At 42.4% G+C, this 15,120-nt stretch overlaps 1 protein-coding gene across 3 annotated transcripts in view; it reads left to right on the forward strand.

Moving 5' to 3' along the window:
• FSTL4 (follistatin like 4) overlaps nucleotides 1-15,120 on the forward strand; it is a 332,505-nt gene that overhangs the window by 19,973 nt on the left and 297,412 nt on the right. For all 3 annotated transcript variants that reach the window (XM_080672857.1, XM_080672858.1, XM_080672859.1), the window contains exon 3: nucleotides 14,843-14,876. In XM_080672857.1, coding sequence (XP_080528983.1) covers nucleotides 14,843-14,876 — 34 coding nt within the window. The remainder of the gene's footprint in view (nucleotides 1-14,842; nucleotides 14,877-15,120) is intronic.

The raw sequence follows: 15,120 nt of genomic DNA on the forward strand, positions 1-15,120 counted from the left end.
GGAGGAAGGAGGAGATTCCTGCTAGGAATTGTGGTTTTGGAGATGGAATTCTTTTTATAGCTGAGTGATGATAGCATTAATAAGCAGCTACCATTTTGTCCAAGTTTAAGTAGATCCCTTCACTGACTTCTTTAAACAAGTTTGTGAGGGACGCAGAGGTAGGTGAGCTGTGGGAGGTCTCCCGTGTATTAAGTGGGGGAGCTGGGTGGACAGGCCGTCTGACTGTCCTGCTTATGCTCCTAACCACCTCCCCTACTGGCTCCCTAGTACACACACTGTTCTGGTATCTTCTATCCAACAGGAAGGGCCTGCAGGGGAGTCATTGATCCTAGGAGAATTAATATCTTTTTGGCTATTTCCTTCCAGCTCTCCAAGGGGGTCTGGTGAGAACTCTGCAGCCATTGTCTTGTGGGTCCCTGAGCATCTGCCCTCATGTAGGGCAGGGCCTGGCCCACTGCTGTGCCCGTGCACATGTGAAGGTGTCTGGCCTCTGGATGGAGACCTAAGCATGATGATGTGTGGTCTCTGTTTCTGCTTCTAAGACCTGGCCTTGGGGAGTTCCCGAGGGTTAATGAGAGTGTCTCCTTTCAAAGCTAGGCTCTGGAACCTTGATCTTAGGGAGGACGCAGGATTCCCAGCATTAGTGAGCAGAGTAGTTACCAACAGATAAAGGTTTTTGGAGAGTCAGGACACGTAGTGGGAAAATGTTGGTGTTTGCTGATTCCCGCCAGCCACAGGAAGAGAATAAAATGGTCAGTGCTAGTTGTAGCCAGAGGCAAGCCCAAATGCTCCTTCCGTGGGGGGGCTCTCCTGCCAGGGCTAGGACAGCCCCAGGCAGACAGGCACAGAGCTTGGCCTCACTGTGGTCATGGGCAGCGGCTCCTTCAGAGGCATGCCTGCCTCATCCAGGTGGGCAAGGGCACCCCACCTATGGAATGGCCGTGGCTGGGGAGTGATCAAAGCTGCTCATGATCCAGGAGGGAAGGGCAGCTCGGTGGGCAGGGCAGGATACACACAGTGCCCATTCCGCAGAAAGCCGAGGGGAAGGAATTCCAGCATTTTCAGGTGCTGGAGCCAGTGAGCCAATGGGAAGCGCCAAAGGGTAAGAGAAAGTCAGGGATGCCAGCGGCTGGGGTGCACATAGGAGGTGTGAGGGGACAGCTCTGGTCAGGTGTTGTTGGTTCATGGTTGACCCTGTGCCACCAATGGAGCCTTCGCTCCACCCCATTTTTCTGGTCATTCCCCACTGGTCACAGCAGAACTGTGGGCCCTGCCCACCCTGCAGAGGCCCTGAAACATGGATGAGCTTCTCTTCCATTTTGTGCTGGGGCAGGATGATGCCCATCAGTCCCGAAGGTGCTGTCTGGGGCGGGCGGGGCGGGGGGGCAGGGGAAGAAATGGTGAGTTCCAGCAGCCACCAAACAGTGGGTGCTCCCTGTGCCCTCCTCTCTCAGTTGTCACAAGGATCTCATGGGCACGACTTGAACCTCACCTTCGAGCTGAGGAAGCAGAAGCTCTTGGAGGTGAGCATCTGCAGCTGGTGGCTCAGTGTACAGGCCCGGGGCCCGGCTGTGCACCTGCGAGGCTGCAGACAGCCAGCTCATGCCCTCCAGGCAGTCACCCCGCTCCCATCACCAGAGCGGCTTCTCAGTTCTGGGTGCTGCGCCTGCCTGCCTTCCTACCTGCGCCCAGGGCTGCTGAGACCTGCGAGCTCACACGGCATCATCCCTGTTGAAAGAGAACACCGTCCCTCCTTAGGCACCTCCCTGCGTACAGTTTCTGTGCCAGTGACACCAAGCAGCTCCCGGGAGAGCGCTGCCAGCACCTGTGGAAGCCACGCTGGCCCACGGGGGCTGCCCAGCACCACAGCAAGGAGCAGTGACGTGCAGAGTGAGACCTCGTATTGGGGGAGAGGGTATAAGATATTTGTGCTCAGTGGTTCCCGCTCTTGTCCTTACACTGAATTATCTGCAGCTTCAAGAAAGTACTGATGCCTGTGTCCCAGCCCCAGAGATTGCACTTCATTGTTCTGGGATGTGCCTGGGCGCTGTTTTGGTCTTTTAATCACTGGATTAGCCTAGGGAAGCAATTCTGACAAAACACTTACCTCACCAACGTCCTTCTCAGACTCCGCTCTTTAGAGGGAGAAAATATTCAGGCTGTTGGGGACGAGGTGTCCATGTGTCTTGTCCCAACACCAGCCCCTCTGGGTGTGGGTGACTAAGGCTGGCCTGGCCCTGAGCTGGCGGCGCATGCTCCAGCCCCAGTGATGCAGAGTATTCTTTGCACACCCTTGCTCGTTCTCACAACAATCACAGAGGCACCGCCCTGAATCTCACCTTGCAGCTGAGCAACCTGAAGCTGGCGGCGCTTCCCACCTGAGGAGCCAGGGGAGGACAGGGAAAAGCTGTTGGTTTTGCCTGGGACTCTCGGTGGGCCAGCTGCTAGGTGAATAGCAATCCAGCCACGTCAGCCATCGGGCACCTTCCTTCCTTTTTGAGTCTGCTATAAAAGGGAATTGAAAAAGAGCCTTATTGTGCCTTAAAGGCTTTTTAATTATATATAAGTCACTTAATTTAAACTACTTTAAGTTCCATTTTTAATATAAGTTTTATAGTGGTACAGAGAAAGTGCTTTCTAATTAAAGTGTGTTTGGGGATTTATCTCCTGGTACAAAAGCAGACGCCCATGGGAGTCCAGGCCGATTATTTATTCAGACAACAATCAAAAACCACCAAGCACTGGTGGGAAGCAGGGGGTGCAGGTGCGTGGGAGGGAGTAGGCGTCGGTGGCTCCTCCGGTGGGAGCAGGGGGCTGTGAAGATCCAAGGAGGAGGGTGTGGAGGCTCAGCAGACGGAGCTGCCCTGGTGATGCTCACGGCCAGATGCTCACAGCTGCTTCCTCCACCGCTTCTCAGCGCTGGTGCTACTGCTCTGAGGGGGAGCGGGTGATGGAGAGGGGCCTGCTTATTGGACAGAAGGGGTGACTGAGCAGGGAAGGTCATGCTCCAGTGGAAAGGTCTCCAATCAAACAACAGCCCTTGGGGGACCCTCCCCCTGCTCCCTCCCCGTGCCCTCCCCCGCCACTTTATCTAAAATAGAAAACCCTTCCCCTCTGTCATTCTGTCCTCCCTCCCTGTGTTATTTCTGACCGTGCAGCTTTGTAACACGTGTGTTTTATGAATCTCATTTGCTTGCTTGTTGTATGTTTCTCCATGTGAGATCATAAGCATTGTGGGGACAGGGGCTGCGGCTGTCTTGGCACTGCTGTATCCCAGGACAGTATATATTTGTTGAATGAATGAATACATGACCAAATGAGTCAACGAGTAGGTCAGGAGACTGATCAGGGTGTCTGGGGGAGAGTCAGCGTGGTGGGCATAGGAGGATTAGGCCTGACAAAAATGCACGTGCCAAGCCGAGCCCACGGAGGCTGGAAGTGACCAGAAAGGAAGTGAAGGGTAGTCAGAGGCCATGCCTCGGAGGCCAGGGCGCCCTGGAGGGCAGAGGGGTCACTGACCGAGCTGGAGGGTCAGAGGGGAGGGGGCCTGTTTCTGGGCAAGATGAGCGATTCTGGTTGGATTAAAAGGTCTTTACTGCCCCTTTTGGGAGAAGAGGGTGTGCCTGTCCTTAGGTGTCGGCCACACCACGTGTTTCAGCCTGACTGCTATCAGACACTGCCTAGCCCTGGGCTGCAGTCCATTTTCCCAGCTGCCCCCTCTCACCCACCCCTGCGCCACCAGGGCTCTGCAAGTTTTTGCATCTTTATGTCGGATCATCTGCATTTGTGACACCCTCCTCCCTCTCCCCGCCATGCCTGCCCCGGCCACTCCATGTACAAAAGCAAGAATGAAAAGTGGACATGAGGAGCATGCTGGAGGGTAGCCTTTCTTTTTTTTGTCTTTTAATTTTCTAGATGCCGGCAATTCTACTAGTAAATCTCATCTTGGGCTCACAGCTGCCAGAAAGGGAAAAAGGGGCAGGTTTGAATGTCATGCTAAGCAGGTGACATGGTCTTTTTGGAAGGTGCCTGGAGGGTATGATGAATAATTAACATGTGAACCTGTCCCCTTTCCTCCTAGGGGCCATCTGTCCTTCCCCGAACACCCACAAGGCAGTCTTGATTTTCTTAAGGCACACAATGTGCTGGGCTTGCTGAGTCCTGCTAGTGGAGGTGACTGTCATGAAGGGCCCCTGCCGCCCCCCCCCCCTCACCTTCCTCCCCTCCCCGCCAAGTCAGAGCCCCAGGCTGCTAATTGTTAGGAGAGTCCCTCACGAAGTGATTGCTTGTGCGGAGGCCGAGATGTGGATCACTTTCCAAATCAAAACGTTAATTTGTTGGGTTGTCTGAGAGATTAAACTGGAAAGGGCCCCTCTTTCCTTCTTGGTCTCTTAACCTGGCTGTGTGCAGGCGATTATGTTTAACAAGGTGGAGTGATCAATTAAGTCTTTGACATTTATTCTGTCAAAGGCAATTTTAATGTTCACTTGTTACTGTGGGAGACTAGCCACAGAAAATTGCCTTAAATTCGGAGTCAACTTTTTAAAAAACAATTGTAAATGAATAACCTTTAAGATAGAGTTTCAAATATTAGAATTTAAAATCCTTAAATTCTTATATAATAGTCTATTCATTCTTTACTTTTAAAAATGAGAAAATTAACTCCTAACGGGTCTTAATTTTTAAAGGCCTGGCAAATATCCTCCCTCACACTACCTTTCCTATCTGGTGTTTTATAGTTACCATTAATCCCCTTTCTCTTTAGAGTATCGCAGCTTTCTCCTATACTGGGCAATCTCTGCTCTACCTCAGAAAGCATTGGGCAGAATTGCCTGTGAGACTCAGCCCATGCTTCTGATTGGCCCTGGCTGGGCTGTCTGGTCTCTCCATTTTACAGATGGGTAAACTGTGGTGGGAGATGGTTCTCTCAGGGCTACAGCTGGTGGATTAGTTATGACCAAAAGCAGGTTATTCAGACTTCCTGGAGGCTGCGAGGGTCTTGTTTCACAGTATCCCTCAGGGACATATAATAAAATTGATGTTCCTCACATGTGTGCCATAGGGAGGCTATTGTAACTTCATAAAAGTGATTTAAAAAAAAAACAACCAAAAAACAAAACAAAAACAAAATGGATGACTTGTACCTCAATCATAAAGAGGTTTCTAATATTTTTTCAAAATTGTCTATACATGGTCTCTCCCTTTTGTCTTGATAAACCTCTGTTTACACTCTCCCGTCCTGTGTAAGCACTAGTTTGCTTACACTGATCCATTTATTATTGGGCGGGAAATAGAAGGGACGCAGATCTCACCGTGTCAGCCATGTTTCAGCCCAGTGAAGGTCACTTACTTCCTTTGCCTGGGTTGTCATGCCAGCCCCACCCCTTCTGTTCTTGGTCTCCTGGGAAAGGCAGCAAGGCCTCACCTGATTGGGCAGGTTGTGGGTGAAGCTGGCTGGAAGGCCAAAGCAACTCCCTTAGCTACCTAAGCATCTTGGGGTTTAGGACTGCCGCCTGTGCCTGTCCCACCTTTAACATGCCTGTAAGGCATCAACAGCCTATCCACCCCAGAGGACTCGGGACAGTTCTCTGTGAGGCCGGAGATGAGCGCCGACCTCTTGCCTGGGTGGCATTTCTCTGGAGCTGGCACGTCCTTGTTGGCATTTCCCTTGAACACTTGCCCAGAAAACACTGTTGTTAGCTGGATTATCCACTTGGCCCTCAAACCAGCCCTTGAGTGTAAGGTTAATCCCCTAACTCTTTCTTTATCTGGCTTTAAGGCCCAGGCATGTTGTGCTGGGAAATCAAACAATCGGAGGTTTTCCTTCTGCTTTTAACTGAATGATACCAGTGAGATAAAGTGTACAAAGTGCTCGGTGTGGGCTCAGGAAACGGGACCAGTGATGGAACACAGGCTACGTAAGGCATCGCTTTATTTAGCTGTATCCTGTCTGTCCAAGTGAAGATTTTAATTGCAGAATGGGGTCTTGCTAGCAAAAATGAAAGTGGTTAGTGTCAAACTTTTAAAATTCAAATGAATGAATGAAAAATTCTAAGAGGGGTTGTTAAAGAAGCATTAGTTTTAAGAGCATCTTAGAAGTGAATAAAGTAGAATTTAGATGTCAGAATTTCAGTCTGGATTAGCCCTGATAGCACAGCTTCCATCTCCATTGTATCAAATCGTTTATAAATTGAACACATGGGCTTCCTTTTGTAGCTTCTTCAGGCACTTGGGGGAACTCTGAGGAAGGGAGTGTCCTCAGCTCCTCCGACGCTGGACCCTGGGCGCACCATCAGGACACTGGCAGGGGCAGAGAGCCGGCCAACAGCTGCCCACCGGAGCAGGTTGTGCCCCATCTGTGCCAGGCTCACCTCTGTTTTGTCTACGAAGACCTGGCCATGTCGAGCTCCTTTCAGCTTAACTTTCCTGGCATCTCTTCTTAGTAGTGGGTACTTTTGAGCCCCATTTTCCTAACCTACACAGCCAACATTTTCCCAGAAGCCACTGAATCCCTTAATATTTCAAGTGACAGATTGAGACCTACCCTCTCACCAAGGGTGGATGAGGAGGTGTGACTGTGGTCTGGGCCTGCGCTACACCATCCTTTTCCTGAGCCTCACACACAGCCCAAGCTCGGAGCACAGCCTGAAGTGGAAGTGAGAAGGCCCCCCTGGCACGGAGTCTGAGGCTCCTCATTCATGCTTTTTCAGCAGCTCTCAAGCTGAGGATCTGTAATAGATTTTTGGATTATGAAAAATATTACTCAGCACTCACATTATATTCAAAAATAAAGATTATGCAGTTCAACGGCACAGTAAAATACAGCTTTATGGAATGGTAATTTTTTACTTACGCTCCTCTACATTATAGTGGAAGATAATGGATCTGGGAAGGGTACAGTGAGGAATAAAGCTGTTGTATTGTATTGGTTAAATGACATTTAAAATGATTTGGCTGTCAAATTCGTGGAAAGGTTATGAACAGTGAATGAAAAATCTAAAATTAATTCCCTCCTTCAAGAAAGTGTGATTTATACCATAATAAAATTAGATTTTTAGTTAAAGAAATTTAGTCATTAAGTAATGCCCATGTACTAACTCTCATTTATAACCATCTTGTTTGAAGCTTCTGCAGCAAATAATTTTTCCCTTAGGCAATGCACCCAGGACCTTGGGGTCAGTTATGCCAGTGAGCTGTGTTCTGTTCATTTCTGCTACAGCTTTTGGGGGGTTGATTTTCAAGTACTGAAAAGACAGGTGTGTTTTTTTTAATCCTTACCCGAGGAGTGAGGATGTTTTCCCCATTGATTTTTAGAGGGGGGTTCGGGGGGAGAAACATTGATATGAGAGAGACACATTGACTGGTTGCCTCCCACACTCCCCCTTGACCAGGAACTGAACCCGAGACCCTCCAGTGCTCAGGCTGACGCTCTAACCACTGAGCCGAGGTGGGAAAGACAGATTTTTATTTAGCCTCAATAATTGATGGAGCCATTGAACTCATTGCCTCCCCCAAATGATTTTTACCATCCCTCTCCGTTAGTTAACTTCATTAATGGCGGTAGTGATGATGACAGCCACCGGGAGGACGGATGTGTGCCAACCACCATGCTCAGCATGCTACAGGCTTACTGTTGTTTCACGTAACCATCACCACTACTCTATGAGGAAGGCACCATCATGGCCTGCTTTTGCAGATGAACAAACGGAGGCTTAGGAGGCAAACTACTTCACCAAAGGTGTCAGGGTACAGCTGTATGGAGTTGACACCTTTGTCATAAACTCAGAAACTGGATATATGTGGTTTCTTGCTTGATTTTGAATTCTATATATGTTTTTTCTCTCCCTGTTTTCTTGATCAGCCTTCTTAGGAATTTATCAAGTTTATTATCTTTTCTAAGAACCAACTGTTGGCTTTAAAATTTTGTGGTATATTTTTTTTCTCTTGTAATTCATTGATTTCTGCTCCTAACTTATTTTTTTCCTCTACTTTTTGTGGGCTTAAATTGTCCTTTTCCTAGCTTTTAGAGATAGATGTTTAGGTCATCAATTTCTAGCCTTTATTTTTTCTACATGCATTTAAGGCTATGATTTCCCTCTAACTACTGCTTTAGCCACATCCCATAATTTTTTAAATGCTATTAATCAGTCATCATTCAATTCAAAATATCTTCTCATTTTCTTTAGGAAATTATACAGTATACTTCTAGATTCATGGATCAGATATTTGGACATTTTTTCCTATAGTCTTCTCTGTTATTAATTTCTAATTTAATTTCACCACAGTCAGAAAACTATGTATGTTCTCTATATGATTTTAATAATTTAAAACTCATTGAAACATCCTGATGACTCAGCATATGACTAATTTTTATAAATGTTGAATGGATACTTGAAATATTGTGTAGTATGCAGTTGTTGGGCACAGTATTTGATGTACATCAACTATGTCAAGTTTGTTCATGAGGTTCAAATCTTCTACAGCCTTACTGTTTTTTTCTCCACTTACTCTATGAGTTAGTTACAGAGGTTTCTTAAATTCTCCAACTATTATTGTGGATTTGTCAATGTAGATTTCTTCTTTTAGTTCTTTTAGTGTTTTTCGAAAAAATATTTTTATTGATTTCAGAAAGGAAGGGAGAGGGAGAGATAGGTAGAAACATCAATGATGACAGAGAATCATCAATTGGCTGCCTCCTGCACGCCCTCTACTGGGTATTGAGCCCGCAACCTGAGCATGAGCGCTGACTGGGAATTGAACCATGACCTCCTGGTTCAGAAGTCAATGCTCAACCACTGAGCTACACTGGTGAGCAGTTCTTTTAGTTTTGACTTTATATATGTTTAGTCCATGCTATTATATGTGTATAAAATTAGAATTGCTATGTATTCCCATTAAAATATACTTTTTATCTTTATGAATCATCTTTGTCACTAATAATAATTCTTGTTTTAGAGTCTATATTGCATACACCAACTTTCTTTTAGTTGGCATTAATATGGTTTATCTTTTGTATCTTTTTACATTCAACCTTTTTGGATCTTTTTATTTATGGTGTGTCTCTTAAAGGTAACAAATAATTGAATTTTGTTTTATCTAGTATTTCAACCTTTGTATTTTAGTTGGATTATTTAGTCTACTTTTTTTTTAATGGGATTAAATTTAACACATTTCCCCTTCTGTTCTTTGTTTCTTTTTTTCCTGTCCTTTCTTGTCTTTTTTTTTTTTTAATCTATCAGTTGTTTTTTTTAATCTCATTCCTTTGACCTCATACCACTAATTTTATCTTCTTTGTTTTGGATAGTAATAGGACATTTTCATATTCAATTTCATTTGAACTCCAGACCTTTTGTGATCATATTGCATTAATTTTAGTTTTCCAAATATTCTTACCTTGGAAGATGTTATTGATGTTGTGTTAAGCAGCCAAAATTAGATTTCTTTTAAAAAATATTTTTATTGACTTCAGAGAGGAAAGAAGAGGGAGAGAGAGATAGATAGAAACAACAATGATGAGAGAGAATCATTGATCAGCTGCTTCCTACATGCTTCCTACTGGGGATCAAGCCTGCAACCCGGGCATGTGCCCTTGACTGGAATTGAATCCGGGACCCTTCAGTACACAGGCCAATGCTCTATCTACTGAGCCAAACCAGCAGGGCCAAAATTAGATTTCTGGATTTTTAACCTTCCTTATGTTCTTTGTTCCTTCTTGCATAACTGTGCATTCATCTCAAAATTTCCCTTTTGTTCAGTTTTTCCTTTTATTGCTATTACTATTAATCTGCTGGCAAAGTATTCTCAGTTTTTGTTTGTTTATATATGTCTCTATTTTATCTTATGAATTCCCATATTTTCACTGAGTTTAGATTTCTAAGTATTTTTCAGAATTTTAAAGATGTCATTTGTTTTCTGAACCCATTATTTTTTTCCTGAAAAGTCAGCCAGCGGTCTTATTGTCACTCCTTTGTAAGTAATATATCCTTTTCACCCCCTCTGCTTTCCCTGGCCATTTTCAAGACTTTTTTCTCTCTTTGTATTTTCAAGTGTATTTCTTTGAGTACCTGTTGATGGTTTTCTTTGTATTTATCTTATTGGGCTTTCAGAGCTTCCTAAATCTCTGGTTTCATGCCTTTCATCAGTTTTGGAAATTCTCAACCAATATCACTTCAAATATTGATTCTACCTATTTCCCCCTTTCCTTTCACTCTGAAACTTCAATTACACGCTTTTAGACCATTTCACCATGTGCCATAATGTCTCTCATACTCTTCTGCATTTTTCATTTTTTATTTCTCTCTTTCAGATCTTTAGTTTGGTTATTTTCTACTGACCTAGCTTCCATTTTACTAGTTCTCTGTTTAGTTATGTTTAAGCTGCTATTAAATTTATCTGTTAGGCCCTGGCTGGGTAGCTCAATTAGTTAGAGTATTGTCCTGATATGCCAGGGTTGTGGATTTGATCCCTGGTCAGGATTGCATAAATAAGTGGAACAACATCTCTCTCTCTCTCTCTCTCTCTCTCTCTCTCTTTCTCTCTCTCTCTCTACCCCCATCTCTAAAATGAATCAATAAAAAATTCTTTCAGTTATTTAATTTTCAGTTCTAGAATTTCCATTTGATTCTTATTTTAATATATTCCAATTTCATGGTGAAATTTAACATATTTTCTTTTATTTTCCTGAACATATTAGTCATAATTATTCTAGAGCTTGTGTCTGATAATTCTAAATCTGGATAACCTGTGGGTCTGTATCTGCTGTCTATTTTTTTGGATTTTAGTCATTTGATCCCATTTCCTGCAATGCCTATTAATTTTGAATTGTTTGCTGGACATTACATATGAAAAATTGTAAAGTCTGTGGGTAACTTATTGTCTTCCACAGAGGATTTACTTTTCGTTGACCTGTTCAGGAATAGAAGTTCTTTGAAAATATATGATCTTAACTGAAAGTTAGCTACTTTTACTAGGGCTACTCTTTTTTGGAGAGCCTAATTTTTTGTCCCTGTAGTATCATGATATTGTCAAAATTTATGCTTAGTTTTTTAGCTTATTTGATACTATTGTTTGTTTGTGTTGTTGTTTTTTTTGTTTTTTTTTTGCTTTTTTTCTCAACTTCTTGCCCTTTATGTGCAGCTCAGGCATAACCATATAACGCAAGAGAAAGCTGTTTGGAGAATATTGGGCTCACTTCTTTCTGATTCCTTTTCCCCGGGTTTTAGACGCTCAAGTTCTGGATGCTTCAGTCACCACAACCCATGTACCCCCAGTGAGACTTTTTAAAGCTCCAAAACATCACTTTCTGTTTGGCTTCTATACAAAACTGCAAATGCCCCAAGGAAAAATGTGGCAGTGAATACGGGGCTCACTTCAATGGACTTTTCTTCTCTCCAAATATTGGCTCTTTAAATTTTGGCTGCTTTTGTTGCTCTTATATGCCTTCAAAAAAACTTTCTTGTTGTTATTGTTAAGAATTTAAGAAACCTCTTAAACAACTTTTATAGTTTTTTCTTAATAGAAGGATTGGCTTAATATAGCTATTCTTTTATAGCCTGAAGCAGAAGTTTATTTCATGTAATTTTCACACTGTCTTTATGAATTAAATAAAGATGGAATGTTAGGTGCAGAAGCTTTGGAACCAGACTTTAAAATTTATATCTCAGCTGGCCATTGACCAAAATGTGAGAACTTGGAGAAGTTTTAACCTCTCCGACCTTCTCTTTCCTCCCATTTTAATAAATACCTGGGAAATGAAGTTGAAGAAACCTTTAAAGATCAGATAATCTCATTTTTATTTAAACTATTCAGGACAAAATAAAGCAAAACTTCCAAATACATTATATGAAACTAGTATCATTTGAATTTCTGAGACTGAGAAAAACAGCACCTAAAAGTTATAGATTACTCTCATTTATGAGTATTAATGCAAGAATATATTTAAATCATAGAAAACAGAATTCAGTAGCATGTTTTTAAAAATACACAGTGGTATATATAGAACTGTATACACAATGGAATACCACTCAGCCATAAAAAGGTAAAATATTGCCATTTGTAACAACATAGCTAGACCATGTGGGTATTTTGCTAAGGAAATAAGTCAGACAGAAAAGGATAAAAATCATATGATTTCATGCATACTAGTATGTGTAATATAAAACAAAAAAGTAGCAAGCAAACAAACTTATAGATATAGACAACAGATTGGTGGTTATTAGATGGGAAGAGGGTTGGGGAAGGGTGAAATGGGTAAAAGGGATCAAATATATGATGACAAATTAAAGCTAGACTTTTGGTGGGTGAGCACACAATACAGTATACAGATATTGAATTACAACATACACCTGAAATTTATAAACTGTTATTAACCAATGTTACTTCAATAAAAAATATAAAGAAAGAATTATTTTAAAAGAAAAGTTATTCCAGAAATACAGAAATAATTGGATACTATGAAACCTACTAAATAAGTCATCAAATTAATAGAGCTAAGGAAGAAAAAATATCATATAAGCATTTCCATAAATACGGAGAAAGTCTTTGATAAAATTCAACACACATCTTTTTTTCCCCACTCAACAAATGTGTAAGAGCATCTGTTCTAATGTAGCACTGAGGATGCAAAACTGGAAAATATACTCACATTCTAGTGGAGGGAAAGAAGCAGTGAATAAGTAGGGGACACACTGGGCCATTTGTTTTTAAATATTTATTTAAAAATATGTGTGGATTTCATTAATATAATAAACATTTTATTTAATAGGCAAACACTAAAGGTGTTTTCTCAAAGTCAGAAACAAGACCAGGATGCCCACTATGTCCACAGTATTTAACATTAAATTAAGGGTTAGCTAAAGCAGTAAGACAAGAGAAAGCAACTAGACACATAGGAAATGAAAATAAAAATAAAATCATTGCTATTTATAGGTTATTTAAATAGAAACCCCAAAATAATCAATGGAAAAACTATTACAAATAATAAGATATTTAGTCAAGTGCTGGTTATAAAATCGGTATATAAAAATCAATTGCCATCATATTTACAAACAAAAATGAGTTAAAAGATAGAATGGAAGAGAAATTCCATTTATGATAACAAAAATGAAATATTCAAAATACTTAAAGGAAAATGATAAAATACTCTGGAAAGAAATAAAAGTAGACTTGGACCAATTATTGAAAATACCATGTTGTTAGATAAGAAGGTACAACAATATACCATGGTTAGCTTTCTCTAAGTTAATTTATAAATTTTATGCATTTGTAATAAAGCTTCCATAAAGTTTTTTCTAGGGCCTTAAAAGTTGATTATTAATTTTCCCTGTTCCACAAATACTAGTTATTTGTGGAGCAGGGAGCTGAGGAGCAGCGTGGGAAGAGCTGGGTTTGCTTTATGCATGCTGTGCTTTGTGGCTACCATATCTCTCAGTACACTTAGCACTGGCCACGCTCCCTCTTCTGAGCCCTGAGGTGTGAGTGTCCCCTCAGGAGCCAGCATTCCGGAAGCTCACTGGTTCATTGTGCTGTGCTGCTGGCTGCTGGCCTATAACATGTATCTTTCATTGGCCTCCACTGGGCTTTAGACTCATTGCAGAGGTGGCAGTCAGAGAGTATAGTATGCGGGGGGACAAACTCCTCAGTGCCTCCTCAGTTTTCTCTCTGATATCGCTTCCCCTCCTGACCCCAAAAGGATGCTAGACAAGAATGCTAAGGTATGAAAGACCATGTCATTGGTTTAAAAAGTGCTGGCCTGGCACTGAATGGTCTTCTTGGTTGTGATGGTGAAGAGTTGGCCCAAGTTTGGTGTTTTAGCTTCTTTTCTTCAGTTGCTAGCATGGATTTTCAGCTTATTCTCAATAGCAGGCTTTTTGTCCTAAGCTGGTCATTTACGATGAATTGTAGATACTTTATGTAGTTATGAAACTACAATGTATGTTTTCAGCCCTTTCCCCCTATTACTTCTCACTGGGTGTTTTTCTGCTTCCTGGGCATCCCAAACCCTACCTTTACTTAAGCTATTATCTCTCCCTCCCTCCCTTATTCCTGTCTGAAAGCCTGCCCATTCTTCAGTGCTGCATTCAAAGGTTCTCTTACAAACCCCTTTCCAGCTGAATGTGAATATTTATCAAGGAAAAATAACCCCTTTATTTTTCAGTAATTCATGTTTGTTCTGTAGCCTCCTACTCAACTGCTATCTCCAATGCAGGAACTCAGTGTGTTTTACCTATGTAACTTCTAAAATACTTTGCTTATTGCCCTACACATAGCAGGAAGATGAGACTGAATTTAGAAAAACCAAGGGCTTAATGTAGTCAGTGGCATTCCATATTGTCCATAGATCCTACCCTTTGGAAACTATTGAATTGATCATAATCAATCACCAGGTCATGCCAGTGACCTACACAAGCAATAGTGGTCTTCGCTGTGGCACCACTGATTGGAACCCGTGGCTGGTGAGATAAGTGGCCCTTGTCTATCGGTGTTTTCCCCAGGCCCTTCAAAGCACCTGCAGTCTAGGTGGAGGGTGGGGTATCGACCTGGAGCAGGTCTTCCACCTGGTACCAGCTCAGATTCCACATAAGGAAGACCATGAGAGTTGGCTCTGCTCATTTAAAACTGCACAATTAATAATATTTTCCCCTAAGTTCCCCAAGCAACAAGTTGTTTACCTTTACAGATATGTGTGTTGAGAGTTTAAGACCCATCCAGCATTGCTGAATGTCACGTTCTTATGACATTGTTCACCTTTGTCTGAATAAATAGCTAGTAAAGGGTGGATGTTTGCAAGTAACTGTGCACATGAATTATTCTTCAAAAACACAAAGCCTTTCTTTTCTTGCAGGAATTGAGAAGCTTTGAAGTCACAAGAAGAGAAGGTAGGAAAAAATGCATTCATACCCTTTTCATTCTCGTGCTGACATCTTGGAAGCAGTTTGTTGAAGCTAAGATGAACTTCAGAATGTGGGAAGCCTGTTCTTTGAAATTTCATGTGGCCTTTTCTGGGTGCTGGCTATTTGTCATTTGGCTTCTAGGGACTCAAGAACTGAGTGTCAGGTTTGCTTGAGAGAACTATGTCTTCTTCCTTCAAGTATCAGAGGTGGTGGTTGGGGAACTGGCTCA

Source organism: Plecotus auritus (assembly GCF_963455305.1).
Source record: "Plecotus auritus genome assembly, chromosome: 6".
NCBI classification, from domain to species: domain Eukaryota; kingdom Metazoa; phylum Chordata; class Mammalia; order Chiroptera; family Vespertilionidae; genus Plecotus; species Plecotus auritus.